This window comes from Psammomys obesus, unplaced genomic scaffold (genome assembly GCF_907164565.1).
Source record: "Psammomys obesus unplaced genomic scaffold, mPsaObe1.curated_primary_1811, whole genome shotgun sequence".
Classification (NCBI taxonomy): Eukaryota; Metazoa; Chordata; class Mammalia; order Rodentia; family Muridae; genus Psammomys; species Psammomys obesus.
In genome coordinates, this window is record NW_026587556.1 from 2,534,892 (window position 1) to 2,554,647 (window position 19,756).

Here is a 19,756-nt window from a genome sequence, read left to right on the forward strand (position 1 = left end):
GACTATGATGGATTCCTTTCCATTGAGCAAATCCCCTGCAATCTGAAGGCCACGTGTACAGTTCATTGTAAAGAGTGCATGTTTAAACTGATAAACTGTTATGGACCTTTACAGACTCACTGTGCCACATTCAATTAACAACACCCTGGCAGAAGTGTCCAATTGTTCCACATTCTCCCTTTATATTTGGTATTATCAAGGGCTCAGATATTAACTATGTTAAGGGGTTTTCAAAAAAAATTAAAATAAAAGGGTTTTAAGTGAAATATGGAAGTAACATCTTCTCCATAAGGCAGAGATGTGAAACTTCCTGACATTGATCTGGCATGTCAGGGTACTGGGGAAGAGCTCACTGCCTTACACCTGTAATAGGTACCTGAAGGTGTCCTCCAGGGCCAACACCTACTCTGAAGCTGGGCAAACATTTGTAAAAATACTGATGTTACCAGGAGCAATATCAGTAAGGAATGGATTTTTATAAACGTATAAACATAACAATGTCAACTGGTGATGGAGCTCATGTATGATCTTGGTCCCCAAAGACCACAGCCTCTAAAGATGCCACCCATGTCTTGTTTAGGGTGGGTAGAGTCTGTGATGTTTGCATCACAAAGACGCTAACTAACTGCATTTCTCAGAAAGTTTTCCTGGTAAATGTTATATGACTATATACATTATGTATGTATGTGTGTGTGTATATATATGTATACACACATTAATATTAATAAATGATCATATTAATAAAAACTGAATAAAATGTTTATTATATATGACGCGCAAATATATAAACTTCCAGTGAAAGAAAATAAAGCCATAAAGATAAAAAAATAAGAGATAATGCAGTATAGACTTTCAACATTAAATAACGAGACTTGGAAGAGATGACCATAAACATGACTTTGGAGTCCTGATAAAAGAGATATCTGACAAAGAGCCACAGCTCAGAGGGGTAAGGACATGGCAGGGTGGAGGGAATAGTGAGCACAAAAGGCCTGAGACAGACACATGTCCTGGCATGTTGGCCATAGTGAGGTCTGTGTGGCTGGAACAAAGTGAAGGAGCGGGAGAAAGGTAGGACACAGGAGAAGAACAATTTGGAGTGCATGGCGCTGTGGTAAAGTGTGTCTCCCGCTTTTACATTGAGTGGCATGGGAAGCCATTAGGAAGTCCTGGGAAGAGGATGAGGGGATCCTTTTAGGAGGACTCATGAATGTAAAGGAACAATAGGCAGGGACCAAGTGGCCACAAGGAAGGCTTCTGCAGCCATGTTTTCAGGAACATTTCAGGCATGCTAGTCAACACACATGGCTAGATATGCTTAGGAACACCCAGCCTTACAATTTCACTGACATCCTCACTGGGACACATAAATGTTTATATGAATAAAACATACACATGGGAGAACAAAAATACCCTTAGGGAAACTAGAACTCTATTATTAGATTTTTTTTTAAAAAAAAAAAATCAGATATTATGAAAAAAAAAGTCATGGACAGGTGATTCCTGTTTCACAGAAAATACTTATGGTAAGAGAGACAACCTCTTAAGTGTCTTCATCATCATTACACCTAACTGTTATAGAGTGGGGAACAGAATTACGTCAAATGCAAGACATGTTACGGAATTACAATCACACACCGTTATTTGGCTATCACCACAGCACAGATGTTCATACTGAAGCGAGCCCAAGGGGACTCCACCAAAGGAACAGCTCGGAGACACTCAGGGCCAGAAGCATAGCTCACCTTCTCCAAATCCGGCTCACGTAGAGCAAGGGCAAGTTCATTGTTATCCATCACGGAAGCCGCTGCCACATCTAAGGGAGTTGAACCTCTCATGGCTGGCGAAGCTAATTCAAAAGAAGAGGAAATAATGCCTGGATTGTGCTGGAACTAGGAGTACAGCATAAGAACACACCTCCCAACACTTGATTCCTAAATACTACATTATTACACCAGCCTAAATCAATGTAAGACCTTTGACAATCAAAAACTTTGACTGAAATAGGTACAGACTTTGAAGGTGCTCGGTTGAATAAATGAACAGGCACGACTTCAGAGTCTTGCCAAGTTTTGTGATGAGAGCACGTCAGATCTACTATGATTTAAAAAAAAAACAAAAAAGGAAGGAAAACAAGCAGCAACAACAACACAAAAAATGTACTGCAGCAATCATGCATTTGGGTGTTTGCACGTAAGATCATTCAAACTGATTCTAAACTAGACAATACAAAAAAAAATTCTCTCAGGTGGCAAACCTCCAGGCCTGCCTGTGAACAAGATTTTAGAGTGGGTTCATTGAATGGCAAGACTCACCCTAAATATGGGCAGGGGGCTCTGCCGGGAGCCAAAGCTATTTACTGAAACCAAAGCCAAATAGTGAGCTAAAGCTATTTAGTGAGACAAAGCTATTTACTGAAGCTGAAGCCAAATAGTGAGCAAAGGTCATTTAGTGGAGACCTAAAGCTATTTAGTGAAAGAGTTATCTAGGACCCTAAGTCATGGGTGATAAATTTGTGAGGACAACCGTTTGTTAGTTTTAGAGCATCCATGAGATATCTTTAAAAAACATCCTTATGGTATCTTGCAGGTGCAATATTCAAGCCATGAAAGCACTCTTGATATCTCCCACAGCAGTAATTAAGTCTTCCCCCTTTCCTGCCTTCTCCCTATATAAGTTGGATAAAAATTTCTAATAAAAGAAGCCTTGATCAGACAAACAGACTTGGCTTCCTTCCTTGCATCTCTTGTCCTACCCCATTCTTTACACACACACACACACACACACTTTAGGAACCCGTTGAACTCCCACTGGTCGGGACAGGGCTCAGACTGAATTTTCAAATAAATGAAACAGCTGAATGCCACCTGCATCCTCCTTTCCCCTGCGTCTTAATTTGCTCAGATACTAGCAAACACCCTCACCCTCCCAGCTAATGCCACAGCAGAGTGTGGCCACTGCCACCATTCCTTCCCCACAAGAACGCTTTAGACCCACAAAGTTTGAGCCGGAAGACACCCTCCCTTCTCTTAAGTTTCTTTTTGTCAGATATAAATACAATAATGAGAAAGTTATGTGATGTGCCTACTACCTAAGTCAAAATTTGTAGCTTTGTCTGGGGTGAGGTTACAAGCAGTTGTGAGCTACCGAACCCGGGTACTGGGAACAGAACACCAGTCCTCTGCCAGAGCAGCAAGTGTTCTTAACCACTGAGCCATCTCTCCAGCTCCTGGACAGCTTATTTTTCCTTTAATGGTTAAATTAATATCACACATTAACTTACCAAGACCAACACTGCTGTTTTCCAGTAAATAACTGAGATGATCAAACATGGCTTTCTGATTCTGCCTACTTATCCGACAGAAGTAACAGAGAAAACGGCAACAGTTGGCCACCATCTTGGGGAAAGTGATTTCCTATAGAAAAGGGTATCTGGTTAGTTGCTGGATCAAATGATTAGATTGAACTCTGCAGGTGAGGCCAAAATGGCAGTGTCAACACATCCGTACCCATGAAAACCAAGCTCAACTACTGAAAACCTTCAAACACGCAGCCTGCGATTCACTCAGTCCTCAAGCCACTGAGCATCAAGCAGGACGCTGACCTACAAACCCTGCCTGCATCCTCTGGCTGCACCTTCAGTTAGTCCTAAACTTACAGGTAGCCTGAGCCTGGCTAAGGGATCAGACTGACAGAGATACAGCTGCACTACCTGGCTCCACAAATGTCTGGTCCTTCCTGGGAAACTACATAACCCTGCTGATTATGTTTTATATGATTCAGAAAATATGGATGTTAAGAACTTAGGAACTGGGCTGGAGAGATGGCTCAGCCATTAAAGGCTAGGCTCACAACCATAAATATAAGAACTTAGGAACTGAAGGGGACATACACTGAGTTTGGAGTCTCCTAATGAGATGTGTTTATCAGCATCAATTGTTTTTGACTTTCCAGGGCTTCACAGCCAGCCTGGTCTAGACACCACTTCCTTGCAAAGGGTCCAGCCAGATGGTCCATCTGGTCGGAACACACACGTGCATCTCACCTTACCCTACAAAACAGGGTAAGTTCTCAACCTTCCTAAATCTTCAACCCTTCAATACAGTTCCTCACGTCGCGGTGACCCCAACCATAAAATTATAAAGTGAAGGTCTTCATATGTCTGTCTATCCACAGGGCATGAAAAACCTAGGCTTATTATACATATGGTAAAGAATACACATTGTGATTTAAATTTAGAGAAATGACTTTTGCATGTCAGGTTATATAATTGTGCTGGTTTACAAGAAGTGGTGAAGCTCTTTGCTGCGCTCTTCTAGATAAATGGTTGCTTCATACTTTGCTGTAAATTTTATTTACTAAAGGTTAACAGGTTTTCCCACGAACCCATTCCAGAACAACCCTGTTCACGCATTGATTTGGCTCAGAAATTTAGTGCATCCAACTGTTGTCTGAACCCTAGCAATGGCTGAGTCTGAGGAACAGTTGTGTGCCTCGTACTTATGATGGAATGGGATGTAATTTTAAAACACTGATATGCTCTTTGTAAGTCGCTAAACATCCTTTAAAGAGACTGATTTAGGAGACAACAAATGACAAAGCATAATGTAGAAATTTATTTTTTGTTACTAAGGAAAATCCAAACAGCCAACTATAACTCTTAGATTCAAGGGTGTGTGTGTGTATGTGTGTGTGGCTATCAATGTTCCTTAAACACAAACTGAATAAACAAAAGTAAGAAATAATCATTCTTGTAGTTTCTCTGCAATCCATGCACTCAAGAAGGCTATACCCAACATGGCTCCTGATGTCAAGGCTTTAGTTTACCTTGGATTCTCCACCTCCAAGGACGTTAACCATGACTTCCATCACTGTTTCATGCATCCCAAGGGCCCTCATAAGATTGGGATGCTGGTAAAACACTTTGTTATTCATGATATCCCTAGAAAGAACATAATTACAACAGCATTATTTTCCACTATATAGTTAAGACTGTGACATGCCTAAAAACAATGCTTATTATTTAAGAGAAGCTGGATGTATATGAGGTCTGGAATACATAAAGCCCCCCCCACTCCAATTATGATGGACAATTAAAAGAAACTGCAGTAGAGGCACTTTGAAAGATTCTAACATCATTTCTGTCTTAAACACTGAAGCATTCCTGAGGATATTTATCCTGAGAAAGAGCATCACTAATTGTAAATAAAAGAAATTCTGTTGACATCTATTTCAGGAGTAATCAGTTAACACAAGAGTCTTTTCTAGGCAATATATTCTTGTCCAGGCTAAAGCAATAAGGCTCTCTAAGATTCTCTCTGTCTGTCTGTCTGTCTCTCTCTCTCTCTCTCTCTCTCTCGTGTGTGTGTGTGTGTGTGTGTGTGCATGCATGTCTGAAATAAATCTCTCTTTCATTTCTTTTACTGTATCACTCATGTAACGATTTGGTGATAGTATATATTTTCATTATTCTATTAGACAAATGGGCTGCCACGTAGGTATGTTGGCATTTACTAAGCATATCTTTCATACCACAAAGTATAATTTTATTCCCTAATATAATTTTCAGTTATATTACTAATTAACCGTTTATTTGTTACTGGAACATATTGCTGCTGATATGTTTATCAAGTGATCGCTTAACTCCTAGAAGACTTTGTTTTTCATTAGCTTAATTAAAAACACACTTCTCATACATTAGAGGCTTCCTTAGCTTATATTCAAATATTAGGACCCAAATAACGTTCATCTCATTCCATTATAAGCAAAGACCAGAGATCCCAATGTTTGCTTATTGCCATAGACTCTTCTGTTTCAGAATTTATCCCATTAGCATGCTTATGGTTTTAGTATGTACCCGTTATGGTGAATGTGAAATACAATCTTCCAGTTCATGTTGTAAATTTAAATATGAATAGGCTCATGAGCAATGCACTGTATTGTTCTGTGAGATGAAAACATATCTGAGTGATAATGGTGACATCTTTAACCATCCTTTTAATTCCTCTGGATTGTGTTTTAGTTTCACACAAGAGAAAGCAAGCTTATCTGATTTTTCTTCATTGTGTGCGTGTGTGGGTGGGTATACACTTTTGATGCAGGTGCCCTGGAGGCCAGAAGAGGACCTCAGACCACCGGGAGTTATAAGCAGTTGTGAGCTGCCAGACGTTGGTGATGGGAATCCAACTTGAGTCCCATATAAGATCAGCAAACACAGGCAACCACTAAGACATCCTTCCAGCCCTAAGGTTAGTTATTTCTTTGTCTTTTATTTTATTCATGCAGCCATGCCATTTTTAGCTTCATTTTTCCTGATATTTACTTCATTATATTCTATTTGTTTTTGTTTGAGATGGAGTTTCACTATGTAGACCAGGCTGGCCTTAAACTCACAAATATCCACCTGCCTCTGCCTCCTGAGAGCTAGAATTAAAGGTATGCTATGATGCCTGGCCCTCTTATAAATTTTCATGAATAGTTTTTCATTGCCTTCCACCACTGTACATCCAGATATCTACAGTTTTTCTACATTTTTGTATTGAACTTCATGAAATCTACAATGACTTCTTTTTGTTACTACTTGGATTTCTTAAATTAGAACCCTAACTTTAGAATAGCTTCCCGTGATCACTGGGGAAAATGTGGTTGCTTTACTCTCACTCCTAAAGATGGGGCATCAATGTTAACCCCTAATGTTCATGAAATACAAACTCTAATGATGTTGAATCATCAGAAGTTGGTCCCCTTTCTCCTCCTTTTCCCAGCATTCAATGGATGGAGGCAAGCTTTCTTATTACTTCCTGCTGATAAATGTTCTTCTGTAAGTGTCACAGACTTAATGAGTTTTTGTAAATAATGGTGCATTATTAGAGGACCAAAAAAATGTAGCTGCTGTGTGTCTGTCAATACCATATTACCATCTCCATCTGTCAAATCAGTCAACTTTTGTTGCTTATCAAATTTTTTCACATAGTATTCAATGTGAAAAGGTACATGTCAGTCCATTCGGTGCAAAATGTCTTCTGGACACAATAGGGGTTCTGTACTCATGAACTCTCAACAGCTGTGATTGTCTGTATAAGACCTACATAAGACTACATCCAGTGTGGATAGGGGAAGGCTCGCAAGGCCAGAACACTAAGTGAGGCGCTCCAGGCAGTAAGTGATTCCTGGGGAATAAAGCCAGTTTTCTTCAGGGATGAAACTTCCCACCCCTACCCACTCCCTGCTCCCAAGTTGCCCATGACTCAGCGAGCAACTTTTCTAATTTGGTTGAAAAACTTAATCTCTAGGGAGAAAAACAACACTTGACATCATCTCATAATCCAGTCAGAGTTACGGTATTGGTGTACTTATGGCATCGCTAACTTGATGAAAATAAGAAGAAATGCATAAGCTATGGCTACGTATTTACCCCAATCCACGAATCATTAGCTTCTCTTCTTCTTTACCCATCCTCACACTCAGCAGAGATCGGATCTGACCAAGCGATGCAAGCAGGTTGATGGTGTCTTCCACAGAGACGCCATTGATAGTGTAGGTCTTCGGCAGTGCTCGGACCAGACCCCCAATGCCATCGTACTGTCGATGCAACAACACAAACATGGCCCTCACCAGCTCAGGGTCCTCAATGACAGACTCTTGAGCCCACCGTACCATCGTCTCGGAAATGAGTTGCTGGAGACTGGCTGCGCGTGGCGCGTTTGTATCAAGCAGTAAGAGAACACACATAAGTTAGACATTTAAACTCCATAACCTCATAGCTTTACACTGGCATCACAAAAGTTAGGGCACTTTAAGGACACTTGAAACATTCTTTATAACTGCCACTTAAATATTATCATTCTTTCCATAGATACCATATGTAGTTTATTAAGGATAAAAAATTATTACTTCTGACTAAATAATATTTATTATAATTAAGACGAACTATTTCAAAGTTACAAGCTGTTGGGGTTTGAATAAGGCTCATATGTTTGAACACTTGGTCTCTAGTGGGTGGCACTGTTTTGGAAGGATATGGACCCTTCAGGAGGTGGAGCCTTCTTAGAGAAAGTATGTCAATGGGGTTGGGCTTTAACCTAGCCCTGCTTCCTGTTCTCTGTTTTTGCTTCCTGTGATCAATGGCCTGTGTTGTGACAGCATCCTCCTCCTGCTTCCAAACTTCTTCACCATGATGGACTCTACCCCATTGGAATTGTAAACCCAAATATACTCTTTTTTCCCTAATCTTCTTTTTTTTTTCCCCAAGGCATTTTTATCAGAACAACAGAAAAGTAGCAAAACTACTATTGAGAGTCCACAAATCTGTCAAAGAGTACAAGGTACTCAAACTTTTACTTATTTCCCCCGACTTTCTTCCCAGAAGGTTTGCCATCACTCTATCTCTAAAGGTCCATTGTGGAAAACTCAAGGTAGTGAGTTATCCAGCTATTTCCTCAGTTAAGGAGTCTGCAACATGAATTACATCCATGTGGTTTTATTTAAATTTGGATCTAAACTGTCGCTTAGAATGCCTCTTAAAGGGTTTCATTGTTCCATTTTAACTAAACTAAAAATTCATATCAGACACACAAGACTATATGTGGCATAACATGCAACACAGTCTATTTTAAAGTAAAACAGACGCCTCTAAGGTAGGTAGGAATGCGGCTAAGGTCTAATGAGGCTTAATTTCTATCATTAATACATTGGCTGGCTCTCAAAAGACGTTATTTACTTTGAGCCTATATATTATTTAAGAAAAAACAAATCTACCAAATGTATCCAAACAAAAATAATGTGAAGAAATGCCAATATATTCCCAAACATCTCAAAATCTTACTGTCATGACAACAGGTAAAAGCCACAAATCTTTTAGCAAATGTGACTGGTTAGGAACTTAGAACACTGGCCGAAGGTGGCCTACCTCAAAATTTGTTGTGTCTCTAAAGGATAACGTTATGAATAAGATTTTTACTTTTTTCTAAAAAGTTATTTTACTAGTACTCTATCTTAAAATTGGTAGCATCTTAGAAATGCAGTAATAAGAATGTGGGATCCAATGGCTCTGCTCCCTGACACCTTCAGAATTAAAGTACACTTCTGAAGAACTCAGAACCCCTGCCTTATTTTGTTCCATGAGCTAACAGCCTTTGTTCTTGATCGGATGGCATACAATTAACCAGAAATGTTTCTAAATGTTTAGAAATGGTTTCTAAAACTTAGAAAAGGTTTCAGAACCAAATATAGTCATAGTTATAGATATCTATTTAATGTTAAAAGGAAAGGTTTAATTTTGTACAATCATTTAAACAAAATGTACACTACCTAGGAAGGCTAAATTATTCCCTTTACAATTTCTCTGTGTGTATGAGTCTGGTACATGTTCACATGTACCAGTCTGTTCACATGTGTCTACATGAATATGTGGTAATGAATATGTAAATATGGTTGAAGGCCAGAGACTGATGTTGGATGTCTTCTAGGCTAGTCCTGCATTTTATCTTTTGAGTCAGGGTCTGGCAACAGCTTGAAGCTCACCACTGCAGACAGACTGGCTAGAAAGCAAACCCCAAGGATCTCCCTGCCTTTGTCTCCCCAGAACTGGGATTATAAGTATGTACCGGTGCTTCTCACATGGGTGTAGGGATACAAACTGATCGTCGTGCTTACACTGCAAGCACTCTGCTGACCCCTCTCCCAGGCTACGCTTCCTCTCGATAGTCTGCGACCAAACACCTAAGATGCTGGAAATGCAAGGAGCCCATGCCCTCCACGGTGCAGCTCCTTCTCAAGCTGGCTGCTGCTGCCTACTTCTGGGTTCTACAAGCACTGACTTAAAAAGCTGATCCTTGGACGTTAGGACCTCCTACTGAATGTAGTGTCCGTTCTCAGTATGAATAAATATCATAGCTGGGCACTAGAGCAGGACCCTTTCAAATGCTTACAGGACTTTCTGGAGTCACTTGCAATTGGTTTTTCAGCTTGCTTCTTCTTCAGGTAGGTCACCTTTTCTACCAGGGACAGCAGACGTCCTCTGATTGTTAAGTCATTGCTTCCATCCAGGGATCCATCTTCATCCAGCTCAATTCCTGGCATAAACAGCAGGGGGAGCAGACAAGCAAACCCTTTGAAAATAGGCTCTGCAGCTTTTCCATCCTTGCTGTCAAGCTCCTGGCAGCACCTACTAGGCTAGCTCATCCCAGAGCACTCAAACATGACCCACTTCTCAGCCTCTCTCCCTCCTTCCTCCTTTCCCCAGTTCTTGCTATTCCAGGACCACTGACAATCAGAATACACATTGAATGAAGAGCAAAAGCACATCATCAGGAGTAAAGATCAGTTCTGCTCTTTGCCTGACCTTTTTAGCATCACTTTTAGATACTATTTGCCTGAACCTTAACCTACCTGTCTAAAATTCATAGGACTTCTATCCCCATCTGTTCCAAATATGTCAGTGTTTTAACTGAGAGGCAGAGAGAAAAGGCATAACTATATGTCCTAAGCTAGGGAATGTTTTATACCTATAGTGCTAATTCTGCTCTTTGAAGTATATTTTATTGATATTATATAGATGGCATATGCATATGTAGGCAAATGGGCTTTCATTCACAAAATTATTAAGCTACAATGTGATGTTCTTAATCTCTTCTAGACTAAGATAAGCATAACCTGACTGGTGCTAATCTGTCATCCACGTTTCTCTCTCTCTCTCTCTCTCTCCTCTCTCTGTGTGTATATATATATATACACACACACACACACATAGATATCACCTTTCTAGCTAGCTCTTATATCTGTTTGTCTATCCATATAATTCACGTCACTGGAAAGATTACAAATTAATTTTCTGTCATTGAAACTCAAACTTCACCACAATATTTCATAAAGAAATACGGGTTTCTTTTCCTTTGATTACTGTTGCTCAGCTGAGTAATTTCCTTATCAGGTTAGTCTGTGGGCATGCCTGTGAGGGACTGTCTTGATTTTCAATTGACATAGAAGTGTACAGCCCACTATGGGTGTTACCATTCCCTATGAAGGTAGTGATAGGTTATGTTGGAAAGCTAGCTGAGAATGAACTGAGCAAGCCAGCAAGCAGCATTCCTACACAATTGATTCAGGTTCTTCCTTGGGTTCTGGCCCTGACTTCCCTCAATGATGGTGTGTGACATGGAAGTGTAAGCCAAAGCCAAATATATATTTTCCTCTCCTAAGTTGCCATGGGTCATGGTATTTGACACAGCAACAGAGACTATACGAGAACAGTGAGTTTACCACAGTGAGTCATCAAGTCCTCGTGGAAATCTAGGAGTTGGTCTCGGATTTCTTCAGGGCAGGGACATTCACTTTTGTCATCCTTAAAATTGAGAAGCATGTTAATCTGGAAGAAGAAAACAAGAAGGAAGAATGAGGAAGGAAAGAATGGTGAGTTTCAATTCAGGAGCATTCAAAATCACATTTCTAATGTGTACAAATCACTCCCCTCGGTAAGGGAAAAGCCATTGTTTATTATTAACCCTACTAGCATCACAAAATAAGTCAATTCTCTGAGTGTAGGAAAATGGAAAGTAGTTATAATCATGTAGAATCCTCCTCATGTCTACTAAATGTTAGATTCATACACGATATAATCTTTAATTACAGGAGTTCTTAGAGCCTTAGCAGGTAAGAATATTTTCTGCTCTTCCAAAGGTTTAATTCGCAGGGCCCATATCAGGCAACTTCTTGGCACCCTCTCCAAAGGATCTGACACCTTCTTCTGGCCTCCACAAGCACCCACACACACAGTATACACTCTAACACACTCATACATACACATAAAGATCTTTTTGAAGTATTTTATATTTTCTACAACTGACTATGCTCCATGCAGCCATTATTTTCTAATATTGGCAATTTCCGCATATTTTAAAGACAGCTCTTGAGAGGGACACCAATTCAAAGACAAGAAAAGGTCTAAATACAATAGGAAAGTCACATGATAGCTATGCTGACACTGATGCTCACACTTCATTCAAAACTCATGGCACTTCTTTCCATCTGCTTAAGTTTTGGTACCAGTAATATTAAATTTACAAATTAAGATAAGAGGGCTTTGATGTCCTCCTATATTTTCCTTTTGAAAATTCTTTAAGTTTATAAAGTGCTTTTAATACAGATTTGAGGTAATTATAGATTCACATGCTCTTAGCAGACATAATACAGAGAGACCACATATGCCTTTATGTATAACTTACCTACTGATACCAGCATTTTTGCCAGTTGAGAAGAATTCTGAAGTATTTTATCTCCATCCATGTCCCTTTAATCTCCATTTACAATACAGTCATCTTAAATTTTCCATACACCCAGTTAGAACTGCAAAAGGCAGTTGTACAACATCTACTTAACCCCCAAACAATATGTGGATAAATCCAGGGTGAAAGAAAACATGTTTTTATCTACTTGTGCAAGCCTAACACTTTCCATTGCTTTTTTTTTTCCTTTCTGATTTTCTCTGTTCTCTTCTGTCATTTTGTGTTTAAAAAATCTTCTTAGCTTTTTTTTAACAGCATGTTCAAGATAGTTTAATTCCTTTAACTTCTCTTCCTTTCATCACATTTAAGTGTGTGTGTATGCACACACTCACTTGCACACAATACCTTCAAGATCAGAAGAAGATATTGTATCCCCTGAAGCTGGAGTTACAGGTGTTTGTGAGACATGAAATATGGAGGCTTCAAACCAAACTTGGGGGTCCTCTGGAAGAGGAGCAAGTGGCCTTAAGTTCTGAACCAGCTCTCCAGCCTCTTCTCTTCCTTTCAAGTGTTTTAATGCCCACTTCCTCTTTGGAGGTCTTTTCCACAGAGTGTAGAACTGAGCTAAAGGGTTTTCTTTAGCCGGATGGGACACACTTTCTTCTCATGCTGGCCCCAATCTTCTCTGATAACAACCTGAAGCTATTCAAACTTATCTTCCCTCTGCAAGTAAGATTTTATTTTTTTCAAGACTTTTTCCTTGGCTGTAATTTTCAGAAATTCGGCTATACTATACATTGGTGTAAAATCCTTCAGATTTTCCTGTTGAGAGTTTTGCTGGCTTCTTGAATCTCTAGTTGTATATCCCATAGAAAACCTGTGGGTCACAATGCCTTTGGGAGTCGAATGACCCTTTTACGGAGGTCATCTATCAGATACCCTATGTATCAGATATTTACATTACGATTCAAAATGGTAGGAAAATTACAGTTATGAAGTAACAACAAAATAACTGTATGGTTGGGGGGAGTCACCACAACACAAGGAACTGTATTAGAGGGTCGCAGCTTTAAGAAGACTGAGAACCACTGCTTTAGAGACTTTGATACTTTAAGACATTTCCTTCAGGGAAATTTTTCAGTTTGCCTATTATAGCTCCTCTTTTGCAGTTCAGTGTCAAGGTGCAATCCTTGTCTCCCTTAGCTTTTCCCCTGAGGCGTCTCCTACACTGCTCTCTTCCCAGTTAAAATGACACCCTCTTCCCTCTCCATCGTGTTCTCCAGCCCACATCTCATCCAGCCATTGTATTTTCTAATCTAAAAAAAAATGTGCTGCATTCCTCTTTGTCTTTTTTTTTTTTCTTTGAAGGGATCCTCTAATTTCTTTCCCCTATTTTGGAGAAGCTTAGTGAGAGTAGCCTTGTCATAATATTAAGAGCTGCAGTCTCCATGTATTTTCTTTGTTTGCTTAAGCCTTTCTTGGCTACTGGTAAAAGACAAGATTTTTTTTAACTCAAATGTGAGCATTTTCAGTGTTAGGCAATGAAGTCTGGATCTTATTCAAACTCCTGTCTTAGCCAGCTTTCTCTGACACTAGCCAATGGAAGACTTAGAGAAATGACCCTATGGCTACTTGCCGATTTTTCTACAAGGATGCCAACGAAAAAGAACCTAGTGTCCATCCCTAGGAGTGGAGGGTTTTTATCATTTGAGGTGACAGAGGCCAGTCAAAGTTGGCCCATCTCTGGATGAATATTATCACTATTTGTGGAACCTCAAGATGTGGCATCCTGACATTCTTAAACCAACTATGGTTAACTTGATGCCTTTTAGTGATTAGTTATTTATCAAAGAGTATAACAATATGTCACTGAATAATTAATAATAGTTTAAAGTAACCACGTAGATTCTTTTGGTGAAACTTAGAATATTGACCAAATGACCATGGCTAATTTCAACAGAACAGAAAAGAAAAAGCCACTCGTAATTTATCCTACAGTTTTGTAATGTACAGATACTGAATGCTCTGAAAATACACAATTAAATGGGGAAGCCCTTCAATTCTACTCTGGTACCTGCTCTTGTGGTGGTGACCGGAACTCCTTGGTCTTCCTGGCGGTGAGTGCGGCAGACATGTTTAAGGCTTGCATAACTTCATTATATCTGAACCGTTGATTGTCTTGGAGTTTAGCTACAAAGTCATCTGAAAAGGCTACGATGGCTTCTATCCGGTGCCGGACCTGGCAGTCACAGAGGTACTGAAGCAAGAGGCACATCTGAGAGCATAATTTAAAAGACATACCATTAATCAAGTCATAACCAGTGCTAAATATGCTTTGTTACATATTCTTTCTACAACACATAATAATCCTAGTACTTTGCAGGCAGAAAATTTATTTCATCTTATAGGAGATACATGTATCTGGAGTAGGTAGGTCATCATTCAGAGGCAGAGCAGCCCATGGATAAATAAGAAAACGTTTACAAAGGGGTCTTCTGGAAGGGTTTTCACCATTGGTAAGAAAACAGAATGTCTTTCTTTCAAAACAGATGTAACTGGGTTATAATTCAGCTGTTGGAGGAAGGGGTGTAGTGATGTACCTTTAGAAGAAAGGACACAGAATAAGCATTGCTGAGCAGAAAGACATCACTGAAACGCTGATCCAGGGCCAGAATATAGTGTTCCTATAAATCTGATCGTGAGGTAAGAGCTCACTCCTTAAGTGGCTAGCTTGGTGATTACTTATAAAAAAAATTAAAAAACAGATTTTAACCAGTAGACTATTTGTTGATAAATGTGTCTGTAAAAGGTCTGAGGATAGAGCTTGGTGGTAGAATGTTTGCCCCAGAAGTGTGAGACCATGGGTGCAATCCCAAGCAACACATAAAAGCAAAACAAAACAAACACACAAAAAATCAGGGGCTGAAGAGATGGCTCAGTGGAGAAGCTTGCTGCTCTTCCAGAAGACTTACGCTCTCAGCCCCCATGCGAGGTGCCTACCACTTCCTAACTCCAGCTCCAGGGGATCCGAGCGCTATTCTGGCTACTGTGGGCACCTGCCCTCATAAGCAGGTATCTCCATACAGATGCATACATGTAAACAAAACTAAATATTTTAGAAAGTTTCCTAAGAGAATGTAAGGCTAAATTTAGAAAATCACCAATATGCTTAACACCCTTTGTGACAAATACACAGGGGCCCAAAAGAAGACCTTAAAATCTTGCATGTCAAGGTAGCATAATTATTTCAGCTCTCTTCAGAGAATTTTCTCTCAATCTCATCTTCTTCCTTCCAGTGTTTTGTCAAAGTACATCACTCTCCCCTTGAATCTAGACAAGTCTGACTGCTTGTTGGACAGCCAGACTCTGGGCTGCTATGTTTATCTTCACCACTCTGCTTTCCTGGGAGCAACCCCTGACCTCTCCAGTCGATGGATTTGGGCAATGACACTAAATAGAAATTCATGAAGAGGTACAAATTTCCCTAGAGACTATGTACACTCTGGGAGGCAGGCAGGTCGTACCCATTTCTTTTTCTCTGCACCAGGTTCATGGTCCAGAATACGACTTCCTTTGACGCTGACTGAGTTGATGAGTAAAACTAACGCCTATGACTCGAATGTCTAACTAAAGCACGGAAGAGGTATGGATTAAGTAAATTCTGCACAGTGTGATGAACACAAAGCCAGGCAGTGTCTGGACTCCTTACTGACACGCTGGAGGAGGAAGCTCTTTGCTGTCTAAGAAGAGGTGCCTGCGCATGCTCTAACAGCAGAGGAGGCGGGGACTGAAAGGGACGCTTGTGCCTCAAATTCACACAACTATCACGTGGGTGAAATGCTTACGCAGAAGCCTGGGGAGACACACAACTAAATGGGTAGTCATCTGTGATGGTGACGAATGGAAAGTAAATTCGTAAAGAGCCATACAAGAGAGAAAGGAAGCTAGGTGGGGTTTTGTCACTTTAACGCTTAGCAATTCAGGAAAGCCTCTCCGTTTCTTCCCCAGTTACCTGTAGTTTAACTGGCTCAGGGAGTTTCATCTGGAGCAAGCCTTCCTTGGGCCTTTTGCTCCCTTTGGCTTCTTCTTCACCCATTCCTTCCAGCTTAGAGTCTTCCGCACTGAGCTCCTTCTCCGGGGCTCCTCCTCCCTCCTCTGGAGCGGCAGCTTCCTTAAACACGCTAGGCTCGATCAGCTGCAGGATGTGCTTCAGATCCTCGTTGTGAAAGACACCCATGATGAGCAGGGTGTAGAAGAGCTTGATGAGGGGCACAAAGAGGAACTCTGTGGTCCCACCCACAGGGTCCCGTGCGTGGAGGCTGCCTTCCTTCACTGCCTCTGTGAGCATCTGGATGGTCTTGGCCTTCAGGATGTCCAAGGGGAACTCGGGACTGTACTGATAACATTCATTGCTGATGCTCACGAAACTAGGGGAGGAAAACTGCATCCGAGGCCGGAGAGAGGTGCTGAGGCCTATGCCCGGGAGGCCGTGCTTCTTGTTCTCATCGGGGAAGAGGGTGATGCTCTTCGTCTCCTCTGTCATGGGGACGATGAACTCACTGTTCATCATGAGCCTGGCGGTGGCGTAGGAGCTGAGGTGGATATCAATCAGCAGGTCATAGTAGCCAGTGCGCAGCAGGCCAGGCATGTACTTGTTCTCAATGGCATAAAGCAGCTGAGGTTCGTCCACGTGGCTGCACAGCGCATGGGCCACCCGATGGTTCCCAAGGGCACAGACGGCAGAGTAGAGGCGCAGGGTGTGATAATGGAACTGCAGCAACTCTTCCTGCTCTGTCAGCTCTAAGATATCAACGGATCTGTGGAAGGGAAGAGAGGAGAGAGTAAAGGGAGCAGACACACACATCTTCTAATTTCTGACACTTAGCGGCTTCAGGGTATTTTGTAGATCATTTCTAGTTGGCTTACATGTTTTCTCGGTGAATTTAAGCTTAGCGTTTCAGCCCTGAGATCATTTAGAACTTCCTTCATCTTCCCTGGGAGTGAGGCTGCGAGCACCCTTTCAGATGTGGGTGTTTCAGGGAAAGCCTGGGACTCCCCAGTTTCAGAGCCTGAGGATTCTTGGGGCAAATCCTGGCTTTCCTTTTACAACAAGCTAAGGTGGTGTGAAAAAGAAACCTTTTCCTAGGGCCATAGTACCACTGTCTCTGCACTATGACCCAGATGTGTCAGAAATGGTTGCACAGAGCACTCGCCCTCTGGTGTAAATTATCCCCACATATCCTGCACAGGCCCCAGCATCACCCACCAGAACGACTTATGTCCCCACCGGGAACTTGCATGCAGCTCATGAAACAAGTGATGTGAACGGCATTTGGCTCTTAGCTAAATGAAAGGATAACTGTCTGACCTCCTTTTTTAAATTACTTATTCTTTGAGAATTTCATACACTCGTGAGTGTGAGGGCATCCTTCCGGGCCTACTAGGGTGTCACACAGCCTTAAATAAAACCGACTCTCCTGCCCCCAGGAGCCATCAACTGCCAATAACTCTGCTAGAGGCTTTGTGAGGCCCTTTCCCACATCCACCCCAAAATGTGGTTGGCTTGACCTCATGCGGGTCATATGCCGACAGCCTCGGCTGTTGCTGGGAGCGTATAAGTGCAGCGATTCTGTCATGTGCAGGAGATGATGCTTTGTCCCATTCCTCCCTGACCTTTGGCTCTTGCAATCCTCCCATACCCTCTTCCACAGGGTTCCCTGAGCCTTGGGGGGGCATCAAGGTGTCTCATTTGGGGACCGAGCACCCCACAGTCACATATTCTCTTCGCTTTGGCTAGTTGTCAGTATCCCAGACCTCACCATCCACTGCCGTATGAAGCATCTCTGATAATGGTACCCTCATCTACATCACCCTGGACTCCTAAGTCAGGTCACTTTGTTCCTTTTAAGAAATACACGTCCAGATAATTCCTGACACATCATTTCTGCTAAAGCATCTATTTTCTTGAATATCTCTATAAGTCTTACTGAGTTTACATCATATAGAAAGTACACAGGATACACTAGCATTAAAAGCAGAACCATGGCATGAACTTCATCAAAAGAAGGACCTGCTTGTCCAGAAGGCCTTCCTCCACTGTTTTCTTCCTCTACTGTCAGCCTAGAAGAGCAAGAGGGAGGGGACCCATGACCCATAGAATTTAAACCAGAAACAAAGGCTTATTTGAGAGGTACTGATTTCTCTAGGTTGTTATGACATCGAAATCTGACAAATATAACTCCTCACACCTTTAACAGCCCCTGAGGGAGGGACTATTTCATATCGCAATAATATCCACTTATTCATTGGACGTTGCTGTGTAGGACACAGTAAGCACTGCATACAGACAGTGTGAAGAGTACAAGCAAGCTTGCAGCCCTTGAGGGGAGTGAGTCCCTCTTACTCACCAGTTGAGAAGACCAAGACACCACAGAAGAAAATAATAATTGCAAGGCTGGAGAGACAGCTTAGAAGTTAAAAGAGTGTTGGAACATGGTGGTTCAATAGCAGTACCAGGGAGGCAAAGAAAGGCAGATCTCTTTGCCCTTCAAGCCGGAGTGGCAAATTCCAGGCCATCCAGGTCTTTACACTACATAATAATTATGATCTCCATTAGGAAAAAACACAAAATGCTGGTATGTATCTACAACCAGTCCCAACTTGTAATGACTTCTTAGGTCATTGCGGCTCTTCCCCTCGGGAAATCAAATATTATCAGATTTCTCTGTGGCTACAGGGGAGCCTGGCACAGGTCAGATCTAGTCCCTAAGGTCAGTAAAGAGGGTGGTGTGGTCACTTGAGTGAGTGTCTTCATTTGCGGTGGTTATCCTGGTGCCTTGCCATCTCAAGAACTTAATTCCAATTACTTATTTTTTTTTTTTTAATGCAGCTGTGGTCCTCAGGTTTAGGAAAATCTCAAATCATGCATGAATCTAGTGAAGGTTTAAATTATGCCCTCTCTTACATGATGTATTTATCACAAACAATATTGATAATAAAACACCTGCCATTTCTGATCACAGTGCACAGCTTAAGAATATTAGGTCCTAATCCATAACAAAGATGGCTGAAGTGAAACCTATGATTTTTAAGGGAAGCCACAGGAGAACACAAGTCTCCTCTGAGTCAAGACATTGTGCTTACTGCCCAGAACACACCTAAGTTTGCTACTAAAGTGGTCTTGTTGTCTTCATGTTTTTGCTCTTTAAGCGTCTTGGTCTCAGTTTTTCACATGGTTAAAATAAAGAATTTTATACTGTGGTTCCTGGGATCTCACCCCCAGGGTCCCCCAGATCTGGATGTTATTGCTTTAGCAAGTCTCATAAATGACAAAGCAGTTGAAAAATACACTTAAGCCTGAGCTAAGTGGGCCACTGTGTGTGGGGGGAGGGGTGTGCATGTATGTGCACGTGTGTAGGGTCAGAGGGTCAGAGGCCAGCCATGAATGCCATTCCTCAGGAGCTTGCTTTCTTCTTTCTTTCTTTCCTCCTTTCTTTCTTTCTTTCTTTCTTTCTTTCTTTCTTTCTTTCTTTCTT

The 19,756-nt window shown here is 41.3% G+C and overlaps 1 protein-coding gene across 1 annotated transcript in view; it reads right to left on the reverse strand.

The window, feature by feature from the left end:
* The window catches only part of Ryr2 (ryanodine receptor 2), a 380,472-nt gene that overhangs the window by 149,882 nt on the left and 210,834 nt on the right, over window positions 1-19,756 (reverse strand). The window contains exons 36-43 of the mRNA XM_055603932.1: window positions 16,234-17,038; window positions 14,296-14,496; window positions 11,260-11,365; window positions 9,930-10,073; window positions 7,415-7,688; window positions 4,828-4,942; window positions 3,284-3,416; window positions 1,746-1,849 (exon numbers count right to left, since the gene is read on the reverse strand). Of these exons, the coding sequence (XP_055459907.1) occupies window positions 1,746-1,849; window positions 3,284-3,416; window positions 4,828-4,942; window positions 7,415-7,688; window positions 9,930-10,073; window positions 11,260-11,365; window positions 14,296-14,496; window positions 16,234-17,038 (1,882 nt within the window). The remainder of the gene's footprint in view (window positions 1-1,745; window positions 1,850-3,283; window positions 3,417-4,827; window positions 4,943-7,414; window positions 7,689-9,929; window positions 10,074-11,259; window positions 11,366-14,295; window positions 14,497-16,233; window positions 17,039-19,756) is intronic.